We start from the raw sequence: 23843 nt of genomic DNA on the forward strand, positions 1-23843 counted from the left end.
CATGGGCCTCCCCTGAGATCCAAAAGTCTCCTGGTAGTCTTAAAGAAGCAAACAGCCAGGAGCTCTATTGCTACAAGGAAAGGATTGTGTCACATGAGCTCTGCACAGAGTAACAGTCCCACCTCAGATGAAACTACAGCCTTGTGAGGCCCTGAGTAGAGGATCTAGACAAACTTGAACTAGATTCCTGACCCACAGAAACTGAAAAACAAACATATGTCATGCTCTAGGGCAGCAAGCCTGAGGTAATTTGTTATCTAAAAGACAAAACTTCATTGATTTCTAACTTTGTGTTGAAGCTGAAACAACAGAGAACTGGAAAGTGTTCCTTAAGTCATACTGATGTTACAACAAATCCAGTCATTTCAGACCTTCAAAGAAAGAAGCAAAAAGTACCTTCACCTACTGAAGTGTAGTCAAGGCAAACCTAACTAAACTCTTCCAGGTACATTTTAATGATGTGTAGACAGCTTTAAATATAGAAATGTTCTAGGTTTGGCCTAGCGCAATATGGAAAATACCAGTTCCACCATACCACACGATTTACAGATACCTTTCAGAATAATAAAATGATATTTATATAAATAAAATCAAGACAGGATTTCTCTGTAGCCCTGGCTGTCCTGGAACTCATTCTTTATACCAGGCTGGTCTCCAGAGATCCTCCACCTGCCCCTGCTGGGATAAAATGGCATGTACCACCATGCCTGGCTATGACGAACAGTACTTTTAAAAGCATATTTTAGACTAGGCTACTCACACATTTTAACAGAATATTTTTATTTTTGTAGCACTTGAGAAGGGCTTGGTGTCAAAAATGGCAGTATAAGAACATGAAAATAAGAACATTTAGCTTATTAGACTTATTACTCTATTTCCCCCTTATCAGATATAATGGTTTTTGTTAAACTTAAATCAATTTCCCAGATCACTGGGAGAACTTTTGTTTTGTTTATATGGGACACATTTCAGATATAGAAAAGCATACCTTAGAATTCTAGAAAAATCAATGTCCCATAGAGATTATAGTTAGAAACAAGTATTTAGACCTTCAGGTAGCCCTTAGAGATGTGAATATCATTCCCACACATTTTGTTTTAATTCCTGAAGCAGGGTCTCATGACAATATAGCCCAGGTTGGATTTGAACTTGGTGATTCTCCTGCCTCAGCTTTCTGAGAGCTGGGATTACAGGCATATGACACCATGCTCAGCTACCTACCAGGATCCTATATATATACACACACACACACACACACACACACACACACACACACACACACACAAACACATATATACATATCTATGTATATATAAAAATACATATATATACATACACACAACTATTCTGTATGATTGGCCTATTAGCTCACTGATTAAACTGTTTACTAAAAAAATAGTAATTACATAAGGTAGTATATGCTTACCTTCCCAGAATTCACGTTTTCTGCAAAAAATAGGCCTTGTATGCAGCCTATCATTTTGGAGCCACTGACATGTTGGCTAGGTCAGTATTTAAAATATAGCTCAAGCTGTTTCTTAAACCTACTGACTTGGTAAAGTAAAGGAAGGCCAAAACCTTGGTGTCAGCAGGGAGACAGTGCAAGTGTAAAGGGTGTCAACTGAACCAATTCTGTGGAGTGAAATACTAAGACGCCCAGAATGAAGTTACAGCTTTATGACATGTCCTATGCTGGTTCTACGAAAAAGGCTTAAGAGAGACAAGAAGCTAACAGAAGCCACTGAGGTATACTCTAACTTAATATTAAGTAGAAAAAGAAATCCACACACCACACACACACCCCGTGTAAAACATTGCTTTAAGTTTTAATGTTTATTTCCCCAAGACAGCCTAGCCTGTTCTCTACTTGGATAAATTTTACAAGCTAGTTTTCTGCTGCTTCTAGTTTTAAACTTTAAACCATGTTTTTGATGACAAGGAATGCTGCAAAAATACTCTAGTTCAACAAAGAGTTATGATCACAAAATAATTTTTATCCATTCTACAGTGTTTCAGAATTACCAGTTGATTTTAAACACAAAGTAGATATAGATGCTAATGGTGGCTAACCCGGTATGTTTCTTATAGCAAACTGTTGTTCATGCAACACTTGTGCTCAAAGGGGAAGGCACAGGATTTCCTACAATGAGCCACCTTATAAAGAGTTCTTTTTGTACAAATTAATTTATGACACATTTAATTTAGTGTGCATAACCTCAAAACTGAGGTATTATTCCAATTTATAAAAACCACTTGCATAACTTTTATGCAAGTTTTAAAATACAAAGTTTTCTCCCTAAAGTGGCTCAAAATAGATTGTTCATGGCTGCCTACATCTAAGATAAAAAGATTCTAAAACAATTAAACAGATTAGGCATATTATTAAAGGTGTTCAAACCATTACTTGATTTGTACATCTACTCAAACCTCTTCATCGGTCTTTATTCAGCAGTACATATGCACCAAATTCCACTGTAGAAGTTTCCATATCATTTTCATAGAAAACAAAGTTTGAAAACAAGTTAACATTTAAACACAGCACGGTATTCTATCACAACTGAAACTTTTCTTCTTTACAGGACTCAACGAAATCTAAAAATGAGCTATGCTGTAGATTTACCTCATGCAAAAACCTTTATGTTATCTCTGAAAATGAAAAGAATGGCTTTAAAAGCACATTTTATACTATTATGGCAACTTGTGTACTGCAACACAGTCTATTGTGAGGGATTTTATGATTTTTTTTCATGCAAAAATCTACACAAATTAGTTTTGATGATATGGAAAGCTTTTCATAGCATCAAACACTCATCTGGTGCAAATGCACAGGGAAACCTTCCTGAAGTTTTCTGACTTGAGAAGCAACTAAAAAAGCCATACTAGGTAAAGTAAATAAAAACTAAATTAAAAAAAGGGGGGCAGGGGGGAAGGTAGAGGGAGAATAGAAAACACAGGCTGCAGAGTAAACCAATGTCTGCTGCTAAACCGCTCTTTGTTTCCATGTCCAGTGTACATTAACACTTGTGATCTCACGTTGATGATCTACTAGGTTTGTTATCAGCCCCCTGAAGGCGAATCAAGCTTGCATGCGTCCACATACAGCACCACAACCACACTCTCGTACACAGTCACTCCAGGACTAGGAGTCTGCTTCATGTGTGAAGAGCCCTAGATTTGAAAGATGAACCTGGCTCTCTACTACGGAGCCAGACATTCATTCATCACTGTCCATTCACACACTGCTTCACAGCAAGGCCTGGGCTCACTTTCCTTGACTTATATGGGCATCACTTTTATGCTTACAAGGCTTGATGATGACAGCACTTCCCTTCCCTCAATTGATAGAGTAAGTCAATGCTCCTTCACAGGCGTCGAAGGCCTGTGACCTGTAGCCCTTTGACTCTCAACCTAAATAAGCACTCAGGTCGAGCGTTCCTTACACTGCCACTCATTCTCACTCACACCCACTCGCCACCTTGACCTCATTTGGGCATTTTCTGTGATTCCAAATGAAATCTTCACATTTTCTCTCCCGATTCAATGCAGCAGCAGATCCCATGAGCCAAGCTTGATGGATCAAACCTTTTTATATATATGTGTAATATATATATGTATGTCTCAGTGCTGCATTGTACCTAACTTCCACAATATCTTTCTAAAACTGGAACCCCTCTGTTGGTACATTGGCAGATGAATTGAAACCAAATGTTCCACCTTGAACTGCCTCTGGAACAAGGCTAGGATCTTCATCAATCTGAAGGAGAAGAGGAAAAGAACAATGTGATGAATAGCTTTAAGGTATACAAAAACTGGATCACAGTAATATTCCTATTACCCTCTAAAAATATAGACCACATTATCTAAGTGAAGAGTGTCTGCCAGCAATGTACTATCATCCTTTAGAAAGCTGAAACATTTTGTAGGGACTTCCTCAAGGGATAAGAAGAAACAAGGATAGTCACGAGAGAAACCTTACAGAACAGTAACCTGGAAATGGCCTCAGATTCCCAACTGAGAAGGTAAACAGTGGCACTTACTGTAAATTCCTCTCATACTTAGGAAAGCAAGGGCACTGGCGTTAAGTGAAAAAAGAAAAGGTTTCAGGCACAGTGGCGCAGTCTGTGACCTTAGCACCTGGGAAGGGAAGGCAGGCAGAAGGACTACTGTCTACTTTTTACTTCATCTACATAGCAAGTTCTGGGTCAGCCAGTGCCACACAGTAAGAAAGACCCTGTGTCTCAAAACCAGAACCAAGAACCTCAAACAAATAAACATATATTAGCAGAAAGTAAATGCTCTAATTATACTTTTGGAATCTATAAGCTGTATTATTCCTAATTATAAATTGGGACTTCCAAACGTTCAATTTTAAGACACAATTAACTAGGCTGTGGTGGTGCATGCCCTTAATCCCAGCACTCAGAAGGCAGAGGTAGGTGGATCTCTGAGAGTTAAGGCCAGCCTGGTCTACACTAAGAGACCCTGCCTAGGGGAAAAAAAAAAGACACGATTAAAACGATTAAGGCTATCTATCCTCAAGGATATATTCCTATACTCCTTAAGGAGTATGCTTTGTCTGTTTTTTTTTTTTGTTTGTTTGTTTGTTTGTTTTTATTTTTCGAGACAAAGTTTCTCTGTGTAGCTTCAGAGCCTGTACTGGAACTCGATCTGTAGACCTGGCTGGCCTCCAACTCACAGAGAGCTGCCTGCCTCTGCCTCTTGAGTGCTGGGATTAAAGGTGTGCTTTGTCTGGATTTTATTTCTGATGTATTTAACTGCATGTTTAAACAGGATTTAGTGTGGACATTTCTTTTTCTACTTTTATATTTGTTTAGATTATCACATGAGTATTAGGATCAAACCTGGGTCCATGCTAATACTTTACTCTTTTTGGAAATGTGTATGAAAACTTAGTTTTTGTTAAACAAACAACCCCCCCCCCCAAAAAAAAAAAAAAAAAAAAAACAACCACCTTATGTTAAGTGTATGGGTATATTTTGCCTGACTGTATGTCTGTGAACCACATGTATGCTTGGCATGGAGGCCAGAAGTGGGTGTCAGATTCCCTGGAACTAGAGTTACAGATGGTTGTGAGCCACTAAGTGGAGGCTGGGAATTGAACCTGAGTTCTCTGGAAGAGTACTCGTAAGTCCCTGAGCCATCTCTCCAGCCCTGAAACTTATTTCTTGAGAAACTGGGAAAATAATTTATATAGGGTGTAGTGGTACATGCCTTAGAATCTGAGCACATGGAAGGCGAAGTAGGAAGACTGCATGAAGTTCAAGGACAACCAGGTATATATAGCAAAACATTTTCTAACATTTTCTAACAAACCCCAAACAAATAAACAACCTTTTAATTTAAACTATTATTTAGTGGCACTCTGACTAAATATATTTTTGTGTACCACTCTACATATTGCACAATACCTTATATTTTGATGATTTACTATGCTCATCTTGTCTGTTTATCTTATTTGCTTTTAACCACCAATAAAAAAAATGACATTTGAAAATATGGACTAACTAAACAAAGTTATCAAGGGTTTATTGCAGGTTATACTAGTATTACTGGTTTTGTTTGTTTGCCTTTTTTTTTTTTTTCTTTTTTGGGACAGGTCTCACGTAGCCCATGATGGCCTTGTCCTCACTATGAAGCCAAAGACAGCCTCCAAACTCCTAGTCTCTCTTTTGCACTAGCCTCCAGGCAGTGGGATGATGGCTGAGTGCCATTATGCTTGGTGCCACTGCTTTTTGTTTTGTTTATAGACATGTTATTACCAACTTCAAAGTATGAGAACTTTAGGCGGGCAGTGGTGGTGCACGCCTTTAATCCCAGCACGTGAGAGGCAGAGGCAGGGGGATCTCTGTGAGTTCAAGGCCAGCCTTGTCTACAGAGCAAGTTCTAGGACAGCCAGAGCTATGGAGAAAGCCTGACTCGAAAACAAACAAACCAAGGGAAAAAAGAAAACAAACAACCACAGCAACAACAAAACTGGGAAGTAGAAAGAAATCCGCTTGTCCAATGTGACAAAACTTCTCATCTTTTTGTTACCGAGTTACTGTCTTAAAGGGATTAACAACGTGAAAATTTGTTTTCAAAAAAAGTGACATTACTGTCACATCTATGTTAATTCTATTGCAAAAAAGTATACATATGTATATATCCTAGTTTACTATACTCTTTCATCCAGACTTGCTTAGCATATAGAACTAAGAGAACTATAAACATTTTAAGTATAAGTACATCATCTGAAGAGAAGAACTGGTCAATGATCTCATAGGCCAATTTGTAGATGTCTTCATTTTCATGATTCTGAAGTTGTTCAATTTTCTCCAGTCCTGAAAGAAATTTTATGATGTGAACAATGAGAATTAATGTGCTAGAAGTTACAATGACCTTGAAACACACAATGCAGTCTTCACACTGTAAAACTGTTGGGTTATCTTTGGGGTCATCTGCACTGGTGAGTCCTAACTGAGATTTCACATACAAAGACACAATGTATTTACCTTAAAAAGACTAACATCTGAGCAACAGCATGCAAATGTGTAAATTAATACTATGACATCTATCAAATCAATTATAGACCAATGTTCACAACAATAGTATAAAGTTATGTTTGATTACTAAACATACACAAGCACATCTTCCCCTTTCTAGCACCTGCCCAGCCTTTTTTGAGTTAATATATATGAAAAAGAAACAGATGATCTCGGCAATAAGTATGATGATTCTGTGATACTCACTCAAACAATCAAGTCAAGCACAGTATGTGGGGGAAGGAGAACCAAACCTTAGTGTGCTTATGAAATCATCGGCAGGACACGAAAAGTGCACATCCACTAAACTTACTGCTGTGCTCTACAGTCTGCTGAAAAGAAGTTACTTCTCCTCATCAAGTACTCCTCTACTCATTCCTTGGATAGAGGAAGTTATCTTGAGAGCGTGTCACAACTCACTCTCTCTCCTCTTTGTGTGTTTTCCCTTAAAAACTTCTCAAACTATTTGAAACACAATCACTACTTGCCTCCTTTGTTTCAACTTTTCATCTGCAATTCTTCTCAACAATCAACAATATCTCGGATCTAAGCGCTTGCGTCCCTTCCCCTAGATCTAATCTCAAACACTCACATATCATCGTGGAGTCCTGTCGTCCTTCCTTTTGTCTACATTATTACTGCCTCCACTTCCTGTAGCCTGTCCACTATGTATTTTGCTAACTGTTTTTTCTGCCTCCTGTCTCCAAAGGCCCCATGTGCCAGACATCCATCTGAACATACCCACTTGGATAAAATGTACCAAGGTCCTGTCATTCTTTATGAAGAACCTACTGAAATTTATAAAACACAGACTCCTTACCACCAATAAGGCAAGTAATGCTCAAAGGATTTTTATATAAAATTATTTTACTTGCTAGGCAGTGGTGGCGCACGCCTCTAATCCCAGCACTTGGGGAGGCAGAGGCAGGCGGATCTCTGAGAGTTAAAGGCCAGTGTGGTCTATAGAGCAAGATCCAGGACAGGCACCAAAACAACACAGAGAAACCCCGTCTCGAAAAAACAAAACAAACAAAAATAAATAATTTTACTCATTAAAATGTTTATATGGTAAAAAAAAAAATCAAGTGGTAAAATGATTTCCTTAAAAGTAGTTTTACTAACTACTTTTCTAACCTGTTCTCTATGTGCTCTCCCCACTTTGATGGTTACTACACTATTTTCTGTACTACTTGTCATGTTAATAATTTTAATGTGCCTATTTCTTATCGCAGTAGTAAAACAGTATGAATTCAGTATCTGTTTTGATTTCTTCTTCATTATGTTTTCCGGGTGGGAAGACACACTGAGGACTGAGCACAGTACTTCAAGCGTATTAGTAAGCGCTTATGGAGCTCTACACCAGTGTCCTAATGTCCATTTCTTACTGCATTAGTTTTCCAGTATCCAGGCTTCCCATTGAACTTTTATGGGTTCTTTTATTCTTTCATTTACATTCCAACCTGGTTCCAATTTTACACTTATTCAGGTTGATATTCACATTTTGTTCCACAGCCACAGCTGGCACTCAGGTTTTGCCTAGATGTTAACTTTAAGAATTAGAAAGTGTTGTGTTGTTCACATTCTAGGCAGCTCTGGTACAAAGCCAGATTTGGTGACTACTCCCCTGCAGAATAAAGTATCTGCTTTTGGACAAAGCTCTTGACTTCCTGGGGTCTGGTCACTGGCTGTTTCTCGAGCTTCAACTCAGGCCAGTTGCCATCTCATATTCTGTGATTCAGCAATACTGAATTATCTATAATTTGCTGAATGCTATTTCTCACCTCAGACTTTGCTCATGTTGTATCTCTGCCTGGAACACCTTTCATCCCTTTTTACTTTATTAATCCTTATTCATCTCTCACAATCCAGCTCAGGTGTCACTTCCTGCTTCTTCCAGGATGGATTAGGTATCCCATTTTGTTGTACATTTCTATTAGGGTAATTAGCACATTAAATCAGTTCACGTTTCTTTTTAAGTCTAAACTACATGCCTTGAGGGGCTGATTTGTTTCTCACTGTCTTCCTACTACCTTAGCAGGGTGCCTTCACTATATGGCAACAATTCAGTTACCTAAGAATCTGCAGAAGGTTCAACAGGGCCGTATGTATAGAAGACAGTATACTTTATTGTTACTTGATTTTATCCGACAGAAAAATACAGAAGTGCTATATTACTCAGAAAACAAAGGTAGTTACAAAAAGAATATTAGAATGTATAAACACTGCACAGTAAACTTACCACCGCATTCTTCTATGAGATTGGCTATGGTTTCCGCTTCATCTTCAGCCATTTTTAATATATTACTCAGTCCATCAAGTACTACTTGCACAACTTGCGCATCTTTTACCGTCAGCAAATTGCAAAAAGGTGGAGTAACATTTTGCTGAATAAGGTAGGCCACCTGAAAAGTAAGGATACCATGAAATGGTAAAATAAGGCCACCTGTTTCTGTTTTTTTAACTAAAATAATGTTGACTTCCAAACTGAGTATGGAAACATGAACTCCTCTCTCTCATGTTAGTTCTTTTTAATGCCGCAAGTATCTTTTTCTAAAATTTACTGGGAAGGGGATGACTAAAGTGAAAATAGGAAGACTCAACTTCATATTATACAGTATTCTTTTCTGTAAAAAGTTACTTTCACCCAAGATCCTTTGCCTCTTAAGAAATCATTAAATCAGCCAAGAAGATGACTGGTATTTTTTAAATACTAGATTGTTTTAGTAACAGTATCTACTGGCTCCATGCTGCAGTGTTTTAGCATTCTGAAATGAGATGAGAGGCTATTTTTCAATGTAACAGAGGAAGACATTGGGGTACTAATTTATTACGCTACTCTTTAAGCCCCTGGGACAAGGTCCTCATAAAACTTGGAGCTCAACCTTTTTCATGGAAGCTGGATGATCCTCCTGCCCACAGCAGCAATACCTGTTTTTTGACATGAGCACTGGGGGTCTGAAATCAGGCTCTCATGCTGTGTAGCAAGTGTTCTTACCTACAGAGCTATCTCCCCAGTCCCCACATTTGCATTTAAATTGAGCTTTAAAAAATGACTTATCACAGAGTGCCTGTGTGGCCTGGACAGGTGTCTCCATGACAGGTAAGGTGACCTGCTGACGTCCCACGCAACCTAAGTCAGAAGCTCATTTTTTAGTAAAAGGGGGGGACCTGTAGGGCCCTGGCCCCCATTTTGGGGAACTATTGCATTGCTTGCTGACCTTGACCTTGATATCCTCCCTATGCTAATTCCCTTCGAGATTCCACCCTCCTGAATGCTTAAGGGAAGCTCCTTGTCTGTGTATCCAGCATATTGGGCATCAGCTTAGATGCAAGACTGTAAAACATCAGAAGCGGGTTTGGAAATTTAGTTCAGTGGTAGAGCGCTTGCCTAGCAAGCACAAGGCCCGAGTTTGATCCTCAGCTTAAAAAAAAAAAAGAAAAAAAAAAAATCAGAAGCAAACTTCTGCCCTCCAGGGTTCTCCCATTGTGTTGTAAGCCTGTATTTAAGACTTCCTCCCTCCTTCAATTCATGGCATTCAACACTCAAAAAAAAAAAAAAAAAAAAGAGAGAGAGAGACAGAGAGAGGAAGAAGAGGGGATCAAGATCATGATGGGGAAACCCACAGAGACAGCTGACCAGTGCTAGTTGGAACTCACTGACTCTGGACTGATAGCTCGGGAACCTACATGGGACTGAACTAGGCCTGCTGAATGTGGGTGACAGTTGTATGGCTTGATCTGTTTGTGGGGTCCCTGGCAGCAGGACCAGGACTTACCCCAGGTGCATGAACTGACTTTTTGGAGCCCATTCCCTGTGGTGGGATACCTTGTTCAGCCTTGATACAATGGGGAGGGGTTAGGCTCCCCTTCAATTTGGTATGTCAGACTTTGTTGACTACCATGGGAGGCCTTACCCACTCTGAGGAGTGGATGGGGGTATAGTGGGAGGGAGGTGAGGCGGGAGAAGGGGAGGTAGGGGGAACTGGGGTTGGTATGTAAAATGAAAAAAATTTTAATAAATAAATATATATATTTAAAAATTTTTTTAAAATGACTTATCAGCTGCCACTTGGCTCCTTATTACCCGTTTTATGGACAGCTCTGAAACCTTTAGTGCCAGTGTTGCTTCCCATATGTGCACAGTGCTCATCAACTGTCATTGACATGTCTCCTTACATTTATACCTTTGCCCTGCACATCCTTTACCCTGCTTCCTAGTCCCAGCTATGGTGACTGAGTTTAATTTCTCCTTTGTTTTTCTGCTAGCGATTTAGTTTGCAGTTAATTCATTTTTTAAGGAGAATCTCTAATGTGATTTCTTTCTGCCATATTAATTTTATTTCTCAACATTATTTTTTTTAAACCCTCACTGTAGGTATCTCAATCTTACTCTAGATTAAAAAATTCTTGCGTAGAGTCTAGGAATTTGATTTAGTGGGTAACACTTGTCTGGCATTCATAAAGCTCTAGGTTCTACGCTCAGCACTGGAGCCATTAGAAAACACGTCTTTCCTAAGAAACATGAGTAAAGGAAGTTAAGGAGATACTCTTACATATATATTTAAAAAAAAAAATCACAGAACAGAGTTTAGAGGTGTATCCCAGTTGTAGGGTACAGGCTTAGCATATGGACTCAATCTTGGGCATGTGTGTCACATAATACAGAGCTCATATATAACCTAAAACAAAAACCAATCCAAAAATATAGTATTCTATTATTTCAAAAAATGATTCACTTAAATATAAAGATATAATTACCTATATTGTTATTTTTACTGGTTTTGAGAAATAATTAAAAGTTCAACTTACTTGGTCTTTCCTCCCACTAATTGTTAGGTTACTTATGGCCCAAGCAGCTTCTTTCTGTGTGCCAAAATCTCCCTTAAAAACAAAACAAAGTAAAAGTAGAATACAATGTAAATTTGAAAAGATATTTTCTAAAATGACTTTCAGTTGTTTATTTTCAAGTTTCTCTGGAGGTATGTTTATACATGTGTAATTTTTATTTACTGATAAAAAAGTAATTACTTGAATCATAACCAATCTATTCTGAAGAAATAAAAATTACTTTCTGGATGGGGTGATGACAATATTACTACTGAAAAAGCAGAGTAAATGAAAGTCAAATGCAATTTCATTAAAAAAAATACAAACTGAAAACATTTAAAAAGGCACATGTAGAATTACCTTTGAGATTTTACCAGAAAAATAATTTAATAATGTCCATCTTCCTACATAAGGCTATAGCACAATAATAGCCAAAAAGGAGACTCAGTTAACATTTTCAGCAGGTATATAATTAATACGGTAAATTTTCAAAATGAAATAATCTGTTATTAAAAATCAAGACTAGAAGCCTGGAAAGAATGTTAAGAAAAAAACATTCATAAATAAGAGAAATCTAAATTAGAATGGAAATGAGACATGAAGAAATTTAAATATCTGTGAGGTAGATAATGGTGCAAATGGGTACAGTCTTGCAGAGGAGAAAGGGAATTATGCAGCAACATTTTCTTATTTACCCAGGTATGCTAAATATAAGCTGGGAAAAACAGGGTCTCCATAGTTAGCCCAGGCCAGCCTTAAACTCCATATTGTACTATGTCTGCATTTAGAGTGCCAGGATGATGCCACCACGACTCACAAACTACTCTTTAAAATACCAACTAATTTTAACAGTGAAACTCAGAAACAACTTAAATGTCATCAATAATAGATTGATTAAATGTCCAATCAATAGGCTAGGTGAATGGAATAAGAAACAAAATCTCTCATTCTGTTGTCTACAAAAAAGTTAGCTCTAAAGATAGGTACTACTCTAAAAGCAAATGGTGTTAGGAAGCAAGTAGGTGGTGCCATCCTAATATCTGACAAAATAGATTTAAGACTAAAACTAATCAGAAGAGACAAAGAGGGTACTTTTACTGTAATCAAGGGAACAACCAACATGACATTACTGTCCTAAACATATACGCACCACAAAAAGCACACTACTGGAATTAAACAAACAGATTAACATCAACCTAATAATACTAGTATTTTCTAGTATTATAGATTTCCTCCCACTTTCTCCACTAGATATGACATCTGAATAAAAAAACAAGAGGAACTTCAGAATTAAATGTCACTGTACATCAAACGGACCTAACATATCTACAGAGTATTCCACTTAAACACCAATGAATACATTCTACTCAGCAGCCCACAGAAGCTTCTCTAAAACAGACCATACCCATAGACACAAAACAAATGTAAACCAATTCAGAAAAATTGAAATAAATTCCACATCATCATAGCTGAGCATTATGAAATAAAATCTACAGCAAACAAATCTCTAGTAAATGTATAAATGCACAGAGACTAAACAATTCACTGAATGGGTTAAAGAAGAAATAAGTAAAAAATTCCTAGAACTAAATGAAAACACAACAAAACTTCTGCAATACATTAAAAGCAGCTCTAAGAGACAAATCTAAAGGCCTAGGTTTCTGCACTGAAAAGTCAAAGCAAGATTCAATGAAACATAAACAAACAAACAAACAATGCAAGGAATCAACGAGCAAGAACTGGTTCTCTGAGAAGACAAACGAGATCGACGGACCTAACCAACTAAGAGATGACCAGAACAGGCTGGGCAGTGGTGGTACACACCTTTACGCAGAGGCAGGTAGATCTATGTGAGTTCGAAGCCAGCCTGGTTTACAAAGTGAGTTCCAGGACAGGCTCCAAAGCTACACAGAGAAACCCTGTCTTGAAAAAAGAACAAAACAAAACAACAACAAAAAACCCTTGAGTCCAAGTGGATTCAGATATATACACCAGAGTTTCAAAAGATGATTGACAACCAATACTCATTAAATTATTTTTTTAAAAAAGAAACAGAAGAAGCAGTCTCAAGATCATTTTAGGAAGCCAGGATTACTTTAATACCAAACCCAGGTAAAGCCATAATAGCAACAAAGCATCACAGACCAATTTCCTGATGAACACAGACTCAAAAATTCCTACTAAAATACTAGCAAACCAAATATAGGCAAATATCAAAATCATCTCCCACAATCAAATTTGCTTTATTCTGGAAATAAATGCAGGATGAGTTAATAAATCATATAAATAGTTAAAGACAAAAATCACATGATCATCTTACTATATGGAAAAAACCTTTGACAATACCCAATATGCTTTGATGATAAAAGCCACAGAGGGAGCAGACTAGAGGGAACATACTTCAATCTAACGAAGACTATACAGGACAAAGCCATAGCCAACATTACCCTAAATGGAAAAAATCTTGAAGCAATCTCATTAAGGCAAGGAATGGGACAGGTCTGTCCATTATCCTCCCCTCAGCCTCTGCTTTTCAATATAGCACTTGAAGTCCTAGCTGGACCAATAAAGCAAGAGAAGGAAATTAAAAATAGATAAAGAAAAGAAGTCAAATTTCTGAATATGCAAAAGAGTTGATATTATACATAAGAGATTCTCAAAATTCTACCAGGAAATTTCTAGAAACAATGAACAATTTCAGCAAAGTGGCAGAATGCAAAACCAACTTAGAAAAGCAGCCTTTCTATACCCCACCAACAATCAGGCTAAGAAAAGCTCATGGACACAATCCCATTTATAATAGCCTCAAAGACAATAAAATGCTATGAAAAAAATCTAACCAAGAAACCCTGTTTCAAAAAAACAAAACAAAAACAACAAACAACAAATAAACCCAAAACTAACCAAAAGAGGTGAAAGGCCTCTATAAAACAACAACAACAACAAACAAAAACTAAAAACCAGGAAATAAAGAAAGACACTAGAAAATGGAAAGACATTCCACATTCATAGACTGGTAGAATATTGTGAAAATAACCAACCCACCAAAAGGAATTTACAGAATCAATACAATCCAATAAAAAATACTTAGAATATTCTTCACAAATAAGAAAGAAAATCCTAAAATCTAACATTCTTCACAAATAAGAAAAGAAAATCCTAAAATCTATGTAACCTTAACAGATCCCGGACAGCCAAAGCAAACCAGAGCAAAAGGAACAATATTTGTTGGCTTGCTATTCCAGACTCCAAGATATATTATAGATCTATAGGAATAAAATCAACATAGAACCAGCACAAAACAGACATGTGAATCAATGGAATCAAAGAGAAGACCCACCTATGAGCACACACAATTATAGGTATTTGACAAAGACGCTAAAAACATACACTGAAGAAAAGACAGCATCTTCAACAAGTGGGGCTAGGAAAACTAAGTGTCTACATGCAGCAGAATGTAATCAGACCATAGCTATTACCCTGTACAAAAATTAATTCCAAGTGGATTAAAGACTTCAATTTGCAACCTGAAATGCTAGAACTACTAGAAGAAAATATACGCAGTTATCCTACAAAATATAAGCATAGAAAAGGAACTTCTGAATAGGATCCCATTTGCTCAGGAATTCATGCCAACAACTGACAAGCAGGACCTCATAAAACTACAAAGTACTGTATAGCAAAGGAAACAATCAAACAAAGAAGCCCACTTTTGCCAGCAATACATCCTACTGAGGATTAACATTCAGAATAAGCAAAAAACTAAAACAAAACACTTCTAACAAACAAATAAAAACCCAGCAAACAAACAAACAACTAAGTCTAGAAAACAAATGTCCTAATTAAAAAATAGATAGGGATCTGAACAGAGTTCCTAATAGAAGAAATGAGAATGGCCAAGAAATACCTCAAAATGTTGTAGTGGATAGCCATCCCAGCATTGGCCTGGAAGTTCCAACCCCCATTGAGGCTTCGGTAATGGTCACGCCCACAAGGCGGGGCGGAGGAGGGAGCGGAAGACCGAGGAACGGGAGGAGGTCGCGCGCTTGGTTCTGGGAGACACAGGGAGTACACCGAGCAGAGTTCTCCAGAGAACACTGCCAGCCTGCTCCATACCTTTGCCAGACCCTACAACCTATCCCTTCATTTGTAAGTTACCCAACAAAATAAACCTCCCTTTTAACTACGTGGAGTGGCCTTAATAATTTCACCAATAAAATATATTCATTATCTTTAGCAATTAGGGAAATGCAAGTTAAAATAACTTTAAGATTTCATCTCAGCCCAGTCAGAATGGTTAAGAACAACAAAACAATTGACAAATGCTTGTGAGGATTTGGGAAAAAGGAATTCTCATTCATTGATAGAAATACAAATGAGTGCAGCCACTCTGGAAATAACGGGTACAGATAACCCTCAAAAAGCTAAAGATAAGTCCACCATATCAACCAGCTCTTAACCATATGCCCAAAGGACTTGACATCCTACTCCACAGATACTTGCTTCACAATGTTCACTGATACCCTATTCACAATATCAAGGAAATGGAAACAACCTAACTATACTTCAACAGATGAATGGATAATGGAATGTGGTACATATACACTATCGAATTCTATTGAACTGTAAAGAAAAATGAAATCATGAACTTAGCAGGTAAATGGATGAAACTAGAAAATATTATATTGAATGAGGTAACCTAGACCCAGAAAGACAAAAGCGTATCTTCTCTTTCATCTGCAGTTCCTACCTCCAAATCCTCAGATGTGAGTACACAACATGCAGTAACCAGGAATTATATAGGGACGAGAAGAGAATAACAGGCTACAGGTGATATGAAAGGGGAAATGGGGAAATGGGGAGGAAGGACTTCAATACAGAAGGAGAAGGAGGAGTGATGGAGCAAGGACAAATAACACCATGGTAGTTTAATAAAGCCTCAAGGAATCACATTATTTTAGATTTATTTAAAATTATATATGATCCATCCATCCATCCATCCATCCATCCATCCATCCATCCATCCATCCATCCATCCATCCATGTATTTAGACTTACCTAAATATACACATACATATATATCTTAACTGAAGTTAGAGCACCTGGGCCAATAATTCTCACAGAAAGACCCACAGACTATCTAGCAAAACCCCAGTACCTGGCATGAGAAACTTGTCTGAGTTGTTGGTCAGTGGAGTTCAAGAGACACCTAAATGATATAGGCTACTGATGTTACCCTTGGTTGTTTCTCAATGGTTGAAGATAAGTCACTATTTTTGATGACACCTTACACTTAGGACACAAGACTAGGAAGTTTCAAGTTGGATCTAACCTGAACACCTCCTTTCCTATGGTTTAGCTTCCATAGAACTTTGGAAAGCTTCCAAGAGAGGGAAGCAATCAACAGTCCTATCCAGCCACGTGATACGTATGAGCCATAACCAGCATGGTAAGAGACCCCTAAATGTGCAATAATGTTACTTATATGTTGGCAGTAACCAGCAGCTATCTAACTAGACCTAAGACCTGCTAACAGGAGGAAATCATACTTGGTTCTAGAAACCTAGCTAACTATCCAGGACTACTGAGGTCATGGATCTTAGAAGAGAACTTACTATTACCATTTTACTAGACCAGTACAATCCTAATTACATTCTCAAACCTATTCTTCTCACCCCTCATCAAAGAAACCTCTCTTCACAGCAAATGGAGCGCATCCCAGAAAACCACAACTAGTCATAACTCAGAGATCAATAGATCATTCATTGGGTGTCTAGCTCCAACAGGTACATCTATACACAATCCCCGCAACTATGGTTCAAGGAACATTATGGAAGTTAGGGTTAGAAAGACTGTAATAACTGGACAATCAGAAAGTCTGCTCTAAGAGTATGTCTCCTAGATATGACAGGGAAGCTATAACCATGAAACCTCAATACTATGGTAGCCTGAATACAACCTAAATTAATACCTATATCAAGTTATATTAATGCCAAAGGTTGACATCTCATGGGGTCCCACCCCCAGACAAAGAATTACAGGCAGCTAATGACTTCTGAGAGTTATCCATGCATATATATATATATGCAACCAAAATGGATGCAGCGTTCTGTATTTATTTATGCATTTATATATGTAACAACAATAAAGAGACTATCAACTTGTGATAGCATAGGGGGCATAGGAGGAATTGGAGAGAACACAGATTGCTGGAGGGATGAAAGGGGGAAATGATATAATATTTTAATTAAAAAAAAAAAGAAAAGAAAAAGAAAACCTGAAGAACTGTGGGCAAGACACAAAGAATGGGAAAATTAGAAAGTCACCATTTTGTCACTCTTTAATTAAAGAAGAAATCCAAGCAATAATCAATGACTATCTGAAAACAAAATAGTCTTCTCTCCAAATCTTAGTGAGTGTAAGGAATGATACAGTACACAATAGTGCACTCTTGCCTCTGGATTTTGGGCAAGTGATTTTGCTCATGCAATAGTTTCAGCTGTCATAGTTTCAGCTGTCAAATGGAGATGACCTTTGTGCTGCACAATCTATGGGGAGGAGGTTTTCTTTCTTTCCTCCATCTGGGTTAGAACTCAGGACTCCAGGCTCACTGGCAGTTACCTTTACCTATTGTGCTGTCTTGCTAGTTCAGCTTGTCATGTTAAAAGAGCAATAGTTAAAAAATGCTTAGAACAATATGACAGCATTGATTATTGGTAATAATACCACTTTTTAAAAGTCAATTCCAAAGCAATGGCTATCTTAGGCACGTAATGACAAAGAAGAGCCAGGGGTTTTCAAAAAGAAACACTTGTTCTGTATAATATTACTGGGTTCAAAAGTTTTAGTATCAGTCATATTTTATAGCAGTATTCGTTCACACCACTGTCTAGTGTCTTGTTAAACAGAAAAGTATTTATCGCCTTACTCAGGTACATAGGATTTTCTTACCTTATCCAAAAGGTGTATTATCATTGGTACAAGATTGGCATCAATTACTGCCTGAACCTGCTGCTGATTTCCTGCGGTGATGTTGGAGAGGAACCACACTGCTTCCTGTGGAACAAGATGCTTTCAATACTTCTCACTAAAAAATGAAACCTATGTCTGAACTATGAAAAAGTATTCACTGGCTAAGTGTCCCAATTATTTTACTACCAAATGAGTTCTATAATAGAAATCTTAGAGATTTCAATTCTACTACCCTTTTCTGTTAAAAAAAAAAAAAATCTTTATTTGATTAAAAGCTGTTTTTGTTGTTTTTGTTTTTTTAAAGAAAAGGTCTCATTGTGTAGCCCTGGCTGACCTGGAACTCCTAGAGATCTACCTGCCTCTGTTCCCCAGTGCTGTAATTAAAGGTGTGTGCTGCCATGCCTAGCTAGCCCTCCACACTTAATTTTCTGTATAACAATATATACACATTAAATAATACTTTTCTATATTTTCTTTGGATAAATCACTATTGGCTTCTAATTCAAGTCACAATGAGCTAATTCTTCTAGAATTTTTTTTACAGGCAATGCTGTTTGGGAATGGAATGAATCAATAGAAGCGTGGCTGACAAATACCAAGGAAGATGTCATAAACAAAAAATCCTAAAACTATTGCAAATGAGACTCAACACCCTTTTCTCAAAAAATGTGCTTTACTCTACTCTCTCTAGTCTACCTTAATAATCCTATACCAGTAGATAAATCTCAATTAGCCATGACAATGAAGACCATCAAAAACGCAAGCGAGTTCTTTTAGTGTCTTTATTTATAACAGTCATTCATTGTCCCAGTTCTCTAAAGAGCTAAATGCAGAACCGGTTGTAGGTTTGCTTGACTGGTCTATTTTAATGACCTCTGAATGCTGCCCTCAACACTACAAAGATGCTATACTATTACTGGGATGATAGTGATCACAAGGGCTTCACAAGTTTCAAAGATAATAAATGCATTATTAAAATCAGAGTTAGCAATAAACAACAACAAAATAGTTAACATCCTATGGAGGATATTATTAGAAATTACCAAACTAAAATTCACCAATTTACTAATTAGTATTGTAAACATTAGCATAACTAGACTCTTTTGGATCAGATCACAGGACATGAGCCTGTTAGAGATTTTAGGGTGCTGGGCTACTTAGGTGAGCTGTTTTTGGGTTATAATCATCGGCAATATTGTAATCAACAACCCATGTTATTTCTACAACAGCCTCAGATGCACTCCAATATCAGCACCACCATTCAGTGCCCCCTTTCATAGCCACCACACACACGCACACATGCATGCACACACTCACACCATTAAGTATAAATGAAACATTAAACTGGGAGAACTAGTATATACATTAAAAATTTCCATTCATGGCAACATTCAACACCCAAGTATCTCTATTTCATCATTTCCAAGAGAGTCAAAATGTAGTTTGTTGGTGATGGTATAACACAGTGATAGAGCATGCATGTAAAAGGCTCTGGGTTTGAATCCAGAACCCCAAGAGCATTTTATAAAGAGTGAGATATTTTCTCTTGAAGCCTTTAACAACATATACTAAAAGTCAACTTATAAAAACATTCCTTAGAACCTAATCCAACAAACAACAACTACCATTTCATTCCTATTTTTTTAAAAAAGACTCACTTTATTAATTTTCTCTTTGGGATGAGTGAGGAGTGCTGGGAAGTGTGAAAGAGCATCACAGTTTAAAACTACTTGTGTTTGTTCATCAGTTCCAGTGACAATGTTGCCCACAGCTCGAAGTGCAGCAGTCTGAAATGGAAGATTAAGGAGATGTTCAATGTTAAGTACTCTAACCAACCAGTAGCAGGCAACTTGAGGCAGATTCATTTGTCATGCAAATCTTTTACTGCAAAACTAACCTATCCCTTTTGAACACTTATTCTATGTCAAGTAATGATCTAGGAACAACAGTGGAAATATTAAATATACAAATCCCAGGCATTTTGTAGCTTAAGTTGTTTCAAGAGAATTGATATCAATAAAGGGCAATTTTAGATAATAATTACTACTATAAAAAAAGTAATTTTCATTTTCTGTTAATTTTTCTCCCTATAAGATAAATGATTCAGCTGTTTAAACACACAAACTTATTCTTTCAAAAACAGGCAATTTAGTACTTACTAGAGTATTCCAAGCTGCACAACCAATATCAACATCAAATTACAAACATTTTTATATAACATATGCATCTATTAACCATCATCAACATTGTCTTCAATCCCCAGTTACTGGCAACCACCATCCCCGTGTCTACTAATCTGTTTATTCTGCACATTTCATATAAACAGAAACAAGTTCATATCATGGCTCCCAGTGATACTCATTTCTTTTTGTGGCCAAATAATAATCTGCTACGTGGTTAGTAACACATGACTTCCATTGTGAGGTTATTATAAATAATGCTGTAACATACCATACTCAAGTCTCTGTGGACAAACGCATGTCTACATCTTGGATACCCAGAAGAGTAGAAACGTTAGGTCACAATGCACTCCACACTCACTCTTAAGGGCACCCCACTCTAGTGCTGTCATTAGCATGGAACCCCCTTTTGGGCATTGTTGCAGTCTTAATGTGAATGATTTTCCAATTCAACTCCTATTTCTGTAATGACTAACATTTTGAACATTTTTTTTTCCAGGTGCTCACCGACCGTTTGTATGTCTTCCTTAGAAAACTGCAAATCTTTTATTCATTTTTTGTTCATTTGTTTTTTAAATGTGTGTGGGGGTTTTGCTTGCATGTAGGTCTGTGTACCACACATATGCCGGGTACTTGAGGTCAGAAGGAGGTGTAGGACCCTCTGGAACTGGAGCTACAATGACTGGGAGCAGCCACCTGAGTGCTCAGAGCCCAATCTGGGGCCTCTGGAAGAGTAGTCAGTGCTCTCAGCTGCTGAGCTGTCTCCCCAGCCCTGTTTTTAAGACGTCTTAACTTTTGAAGATGTTATAAGATAGATGAAACAATATGCTACATGAGATTATGTCTAGATTTTAGGGGGAGTAGGGATATAGATGAAGTCCACATGGGAACTGGCCACATTATCTTGTTTTCAAGAATTACACATGAAAGTTGAAAAGCTTAAGAAAATATCTGTTAGTTATCTGATAAAGTATAAGACATAAACTTTCTTTGAGGACTGGCTAAAAGAAAACTCCAAGCCCTCTACTATCAAGCCACAATTCTAAAGCCAGTATTAAAACTAAAGAAGTACTCTGCTTGATTTGTGTGTGTGTGTGTGTGTGTGTGTGTGTGTGTGTGTGTGTGTGTAAGTGCAGTGCAGGGTTTCATATAACCAAGGCTAGCTGTGTGGTCTTCCTACTACCTCCTCCTTGAAAGTGCTAGATCACAGGCCTGTGCCCAGTGTGAAGTAAAAATAAAATAAAACCAAAAAAATTATCTAATGTAAATTTGGGGTTGGGTGATGGCTCAGCAGGTGAGAACTCTTGCTAAATCAAATCCCCAGAAACTTTGCTAAAAGCCAGTTGAGTTCATGTGTTCACCTGTAACCCTAGTACAGTGGGGATGAAGACAGGACACTCAATGTCCCTCTGGCTTCTGGGTGCATACCTGCTGCACATACACATGTGTAAAACACACACACACACACACACACACACACACACACACACACACACACCCAAAGATATTTACAATAAACACACATTTCTTTAAAAAAACATTACTGTTGGTCAAATCTTCCTGAATTAGCTATTTCCTTTTTTTAAAACCGTGTTTTAATTTGAAAAAGAAACCCTTTTTATTTTTATTTAGTTTGTGTATGCATGTACATAAGCTTGAGAGATCAATGTTAGGTGTTTTCCTCTATTGCTTGCACCCTCCCCCTCCCCCTGCCTTTTTTTAGCCAAAGTCTCTCACTGAACCTGGAGCTCCCTGGGCTACAGGGATTATCGTGTCCGTCCCCCCCCCCCCCCAGTGCTGGGATCACAGGGACAAACAGCCACATCAGCATTTCTGTGAGTGCTGAGGATCTAAACTCAGGTCCTCATGCCTGCACCTTACCCAATGGGCCATCTTTCAAGCACCTTTTTCATTTTACGTCAGTGTATCTCCATTATTAATACATACTAGTATCACTTCAAGAGCTAGCTTAAATTTGTAGGAAATATAATGGTTTTACTCAGTCTCTAGGGGCTAAGGAAGGGAAATTTTTAAAGAGAAAAAAATTTTGATTCCAATGTCCAGCTAAGGGCAAGAAAAAGTAACTAGCTTTCCTTATCTAATTGCACTGTAGATTCTAGACCATTATAAGATTAAAACTCACTATTTACCTTAGAAAAGTGGTGGCGGCTCGCTTTACCTCCTTGACCACTGCAATGGGAGGTCACTGTGTGTGTGCGTGTATGTGTGTGTGTGTGTGTGTGTGTGTGCGCGCGCGCGCGCATGTGCGTGCGCGTGTGTGTGACAGAGGCTGAACTCGGCACAAGTGAGGTAAGTGCTGGACATCTGAGCTATAGTCTCAGCTCTCGCTCTAATTTCCCCGTTCGTCAGAGATGGAGGCGCACTGAGATTAAAGAGTATGTAAAAGAACTTTAAAATAATAAAACAAGAAAACAAAGACAACCAGGAAGTCCTTAAACCACACATTTTTAAACCACACATTTTAATTCAAATCCTTTATCTCAGAATCAGTACATCAGTGTTAACCAAACTTGTTAGGTGAGTAAAAATGGAAGCGGGGGACAGAGAAGGGTGGAAAAGCAAACAAGAATGGTTTCAGATGCCACCCAAGGTACCACACTAAAACATGCTTCACTAAATTAGAAAAGAGTTCTTCACAATAGAGTCTTCCTGTTTGGTAGGGCGAGGAAGGTTCTTAATAAACTGCAGTGCTCGGATCTCATTTTTTCCACTTTAAAAAACCCATCTTAATCAAAATGAACTTACCTGAACTTTAACTTCCTGATGGCTGAGTAGAGGAACCAAATGAGGAACTATCCCAGAGTCTATCACCATCTGTATCTGTTCATTGCCAGCATCAGTAAGGTAGGAGAGGGCCCAGACAGTATCTACCAATATCTAGTAAGTAAGATAAAAGTTCAAATCTTCAAATATTTTCTCAATAATTCTTTTCTTTTGCGGGGAGGTTTCAAGACAGGGTTTCTCTATATACCTCTAGCTGTCTTGGAACTTGCTCTGTAGACCAGGCTGGCCTCAAACTTAAGAGACCCATCTGCCGCTGTCTCCCAAGTGCTGGGATTAAAGGTATGTGTCACCATTTGGCCATTTTAATAATCCGTAACCATACAACCAATCTGAAATCTTTCTCTTCTTGCTTCAACTCACTAGAACATCAATCTCTATTCTGTATCTTTCACTATATTTAGGATGTGTAAATTAATTATGGTTCCAATGTCAGATCAGTATCTAATCTTATTTCAGCAAAATACACATGCAAACTACATAACATATTAAATAGAAAAATCAACCAACCAACAACAAA

At 37.8% G+C, this 23843-nt stretch overlaps 1 protein-coding gene and 1 non-coding gene across 2 annotated transcripts in view; both read right to left on the minus strand.

The window, feature by feature from the left end:
- Nucleotides 1-1807: 1807 nt before the first annotated feature.
- The window catches only part of Kpna4 (karyopherin subunit alpha 4), a 45833-nt gene continuing 23797 nt past the window's right edge, over nt 1808-23843 (minus strand). Inside the window, exons 11-17 of the mRNA XM_036190987.1 lie at nt 23288-23419; nt 20000-20128; nt 18321-18425; nt 11352-11423; nt 8782-8944; nt 6247-6341; nt 1808-3754 (exon numbers count right to left, since the gene is read on the minus strand). Of these exons, the coding sequence (XP_036046880.1) occupies nt 3656-3754; nt 6247-6341; nt 8782-8944; nt 11352-11423; nt 18321-18425; nt 20000-20128; nt 23288-23419 (795 nt within the window). The 3' untranslated portion in view covers nt 1808-3655. The remainder of the gene's footprint in view (nt 3755-6246; nt 6342-8781; nt 8945-11351; nt 11424-18320; nt 18426-19999; nt 20129-23287; nt 23420-23843) is intronic.
- Nucleotides 19445-19766, minus strand: LOC118586475. The gene has a single exon (XR_004945358.1).

The sequence above is a fragment of the Onychomys torridus genome, chromosome 6, assembly GCF_903995425.1.
Source record: "Onychomys torridus chromosome 6, mOncTor1.1, whole genome shotgun sequence".
Lineage (NCBI taxonomy): Eukaryota > Metazoa > Chordata > Mammalia > Rodentia > Cricetidae > Onychomys > Onychomys torridus.